This window comes from Lipotes vexillifer, unplaced genomic scaffold (genome assembly GCF_000442215.2).
Source record: "Lipotes vexillifer unplaced genomic scaffold, Lipotes_vexillifer_v1.1 scaffold1094, whole genome shotgun sequence".
In the NCBI taxonomy this organism is placed as follows: Eukaryota; Metazoa; Chordata; class Mammalia; order Artiodactyla; family Lipotidae; genus Lipotes; species Lipotes vexillifer.
In genome coordinates this window covers 1,048,977-1,052,499 of record NW_006792775.1, presented here as the reverse complement: position 1 = coordinate 1,052,499, position 3,523 = coordinate 1,048,977, and the positions used below count along the sequence as shown (strand labels likewise).

Sequence of the window (3,523 nt, the reverse complement as noted above, 5' to 3'; positions counted from 1 at the left end):
GGAGGGGTTGGGGGAGCATGGAGAGTGGGGAGAGCATGGAGCTCCAGGCTAGCACCCCTGACCCTGCCTATCTCAAGCGGAAGAGGAAGCGCCACCCTAGAGACAGCAGAGAGCTGGGGAGAGTGGGGGCTGCAGGCACGGCCGAGGGAGCGGGTGGGGGGTGGGAAGCAGAAGCCCCCGGGGGTCAGGGCAGGAGGCCTGAGGGAGGACAGCAGGGGGAAGCAGCCAGGGCTCAGCCCACCCGTGCGGGAGGCGCTGGGTGCAGGTGTCAGCAGGAGGCTGGGGCTAGCCCCACCCTCCACCCTGACTTGGGGGGCTTGCTTGGGGAGGGCGGCCTCTTGGGCAGTCCTGCTGCCCCTTCCCCGGGGGACCTGACATCCTGGCACGAACCGAGCCCAGAGGAGGCCAGAGATGGCTGGCTGGGGCTTCCCTCAGACCCCGGCCACCCCCTGGCCACTGGAGTCGGTCATGAGGAACTATTCGCGCGTACACGGCAGGCCCCGGACAGCCGGAGTGGCTCCGCGCCCCTGGACCGCGCTCGCGCGCGGACGGCCCTGGGCGCGCGCACCCACCCCTGCGCACGTTCACGCCGGGCACGCGCCCATGCCTGTGCCCTCGCGCGCCCGCGGCCTCCGCCCCGCGCCCGTGCGCCCAGGTGCGAGCTCTGGGGGAGGAGGGACGCACCGTGAGGCGCCGCGTGGCGTCCACCTCGATCATGCCGCGCAGCAGGCTCTGGCAGTCGGGCGGGATGAAGTGCGGCATGTGGAACACGCCCCGCTTCACCTTCTCCAGCAGCTGCCGCAGGTTGTCGTCGTCGAAGGGCAGCGCCCCCTGCCGGCGGGACCGGGTCACCGCGGGGGCGGACCGAAGGCGGGGGCGGGATGGGGGCGGGGCGAGGGCGGGGTCACCGCGGGGGCGGACCGACGGCGGGGGCGGGGCGGGGCGAGCCTCACCACGAGCAGGGCGAACAGAATCACGCCGCAGCTCCACACGTCCGCCTTGCGGCCATCGTATTTCTCTCCCTGCGGACAGCACTGGGGTCGGTGCGGGCGCAGGGCCGGGGTCCTTCCGGGGATCGAGGGGCCCAAGGGGAGCGCCTGGGAGGAGCAGGCCCCGTGGGCGGCGCCAAGGACAGGCGGCCAGGCCCCGGCCTGGGGGTCCACGATCTCCGGGGCAGGGAGGCCCCCTAGGCGGGACAGGGACCAGGGTGGGGGCGCGTGGTGGGTTGGCTGCTTACCCGGATCACCTCCGGGCAGGCATAGTGGGGGGACCTGAAGAGGCAAAGGCAGCAGTCAGGGCAGGAGACTCGGGACCCGCCGCGCACCCAGCCGTCCCGACCCCTGGGCTTCTGGACTGGCCCCCAGGACCGCAGCAGGTGGAGACGGAGGGAGGGGCCCTCCCCGCTCCCCACCCCCCCCGCCCCCACTGCAAACTCTGCCTGGGACGGATGTCCCACTGTGGGACCCTCAGGCCCACCAGGAGGCCCCAGGGCTTTGGTGCCGATTCCCTCACAACCTAATCCCCCCTGCCTGCTTCTGGGGGAGGCCCAGGCCTGGGACCCAGGGGCCCACTCTGCTCCAGGCTGTCTGCCCACCTGCCCTGCCCAAGGAGATGGTCACCAGAGGCTGGACCGTGAGGCAACCCCATGAGAGTGCTGGGAGCCAGGAAGCTGGCACGCCAGCCTCACTCCCAAGCAGGGCAGGGAGCTCCCAGGGCAAGACCGGCCTTTCCGAGCCTGGCCACAGAGCCGAGGGATGTAATGGGCCAGGCGGGTCGCCTGCAGCCCCTCACTGCACCGGGGAGACGGTGCCAGTAGCAGAGCCGGGGCCCTGCCTCCAGCCCAGGCTGTGGGGTTGCTGGGGGGCCCTGGGGCTGCGGGGCCACCTGGCTGGGCAGCCGCGGGGCCAGGCTGTGGGCGGGGCAGCAGCCCCTGGCCAGTGTCCCTGGCCTATGGAGAACCGGCAGCCGGTCGAGGGCTCAGCTCACCCGCAGCTCGTCTCCAGCAGGCTGTCGCCAACCTGCAGCGACGCCATCCCGAAGTCCGCGATCCGGATGTTATTCTTCTCGTCCAGCAGAAGGTTTTCTGGTTTCAGATCCCTGTGGCTGGGAAGGAAGGCGGGATTGAGGCTGACAGAGATGGGAGCTGCCGCCCCTCCCAAAACCCCGCCCTCACAACATGAGGCCAATGGCAGCGCTGCCTGGTGATGTCACCAGCAGCCAATCGGAAGTCTCCTACGGGGCAGACGGCCTCAAGGTGGCAGGACGGAAGGACAGGGACTCTGCCAGCAAGGGGCAAGCTCTGCTTTGCTCCCTGGGGTCGCGTTCCCCTTCGCTGCTCCCCCCACCACACCTACTCTGGGCCGAGGCCAACCTGGGACCCCCAGACCGAGGGTACCCTGACCCCAGGACCCCTGAAAACACCAAGGAGACTTGGGTGGGCACCTGGCAGAAAGCTTTCTGATGCCCCTGGGCTGGAGGGCCAGTAGAGGATATACTGCCTGCGACAGGGCACCTGGAGGGGCGGGGGACGCACCATATGGAGTGACTGTGGCAGAAGTCTAGCGCAGAGATGATCTGCCGGAAGAACTTTCTAGCCTCTTTGGGGGTCAGCCTCCCCTTCTTGACAAGGTAGTCGAAGAGCTCCCCACCAGACACGTGTTCTAGCACCAGGTATCTGCGGGGGACGGGTGGGCGTCGGGTGGGCACACCCAGCCAGGGCACCGCTGCCCAGAGGCGGTGGACCACCACCCCATCCCGGCGCCATCCTCCACCACATCCCGGCACTGGGCACCCTCAGAGGGTGGGGTCCCCGCCCACCTCCAGGGAAGCAGGTCCAGAGGAGCAGGGCCACATTGGGCCCCAAGGCGAGAGGGGCACTGCAGTTGCTGACCTTCTTGTGAGCCTGAGGCTTGGCCCTTCCAGGCCCTCACTGGCCACCCTGGGCTGGGCTCCCAGAGGAGCGGGGAGACACATCAGACACTCAGGCCCTCAGAGAGCCCTGGCCAGCAGGGCAGACCTCAAAAAGGCATGCGTGGGGGACAGGGCACAGCTGGTCTCGGAAGATAGTGGGGCGGGGGTGGGTGTGGCCAGAAGGCAGGTGGTGAACGCCCCCAGCTTTTGGCTCAACACAGCTGGGCTGATGCCGAACGGTAGGGGTGAGCTGCTGGAGGCGTGGGCTTCCCATGGCGCTCCGGGCTCCATGGGGACCCCACGCCCCTCTGCGGTGAGCAGTGGGCTGTGTCCAAGCTGAGCCTCCCTGGGGTGGAATCTGAGGGGCTGGTTTCTAGGGTGGGGCAGGGGGGTGGTCCAAGACACGTGGACACGGATGCCTGCGGGCCTCAGGGGAGCTGGGCCTGGAAGGCTGAGCACAAGCCCCGAGGAGCCCCTGGTGGGAACCAGGGAGGGGTGGTTCTGGTGGGCTGCGGTGGCTTGGGGAGGGGAAGTGGGTGACAGGGGACGTGCGGGACCAGGGCTGGCGAGGATGAGGGTGTGGGCCTCGGGGGGGCTGTATCAGGAGCTGGTC

The 3,523-nt window shown here is 69.5% G+C and overlaps 1 protein-coding gene across 1 annotated transcript in view; it reads right to left on the bottom strand.

Annotated features, from left to right (window-relative positions):
• The window catches only part of BRSK2 (BR serine/threonine kinase 2), a 30,163-nt gene that overhangs the window by 16,249 nt on the left and 10,391 nt on the right, over positions 1-3,523 (bottom strand). Inside the window, exons 12-16 of the mRNA XM_007466001.1 lie at positions 2,534-2,674; positions 1,987-2,103; positions 1,238-1,271; positions 954-1,022; positions 685-831 (exon numbers count right to left, since the gene is read on the bottom strand). Coding sequence (XP_007466063.1) covers positions 685-831; positions 954-1,022; positions 1,238-1,271; positions 1,987-2,103; positions 2,534-2,674 — 508 coding nt within the window. The remainder of the gene's footprint in view (positions 1-684; positions 832-953; positions 1,023-1,237; positions 1,272-1,986; positions 2,104-2,533; positions 2,675-3,523) is intronic.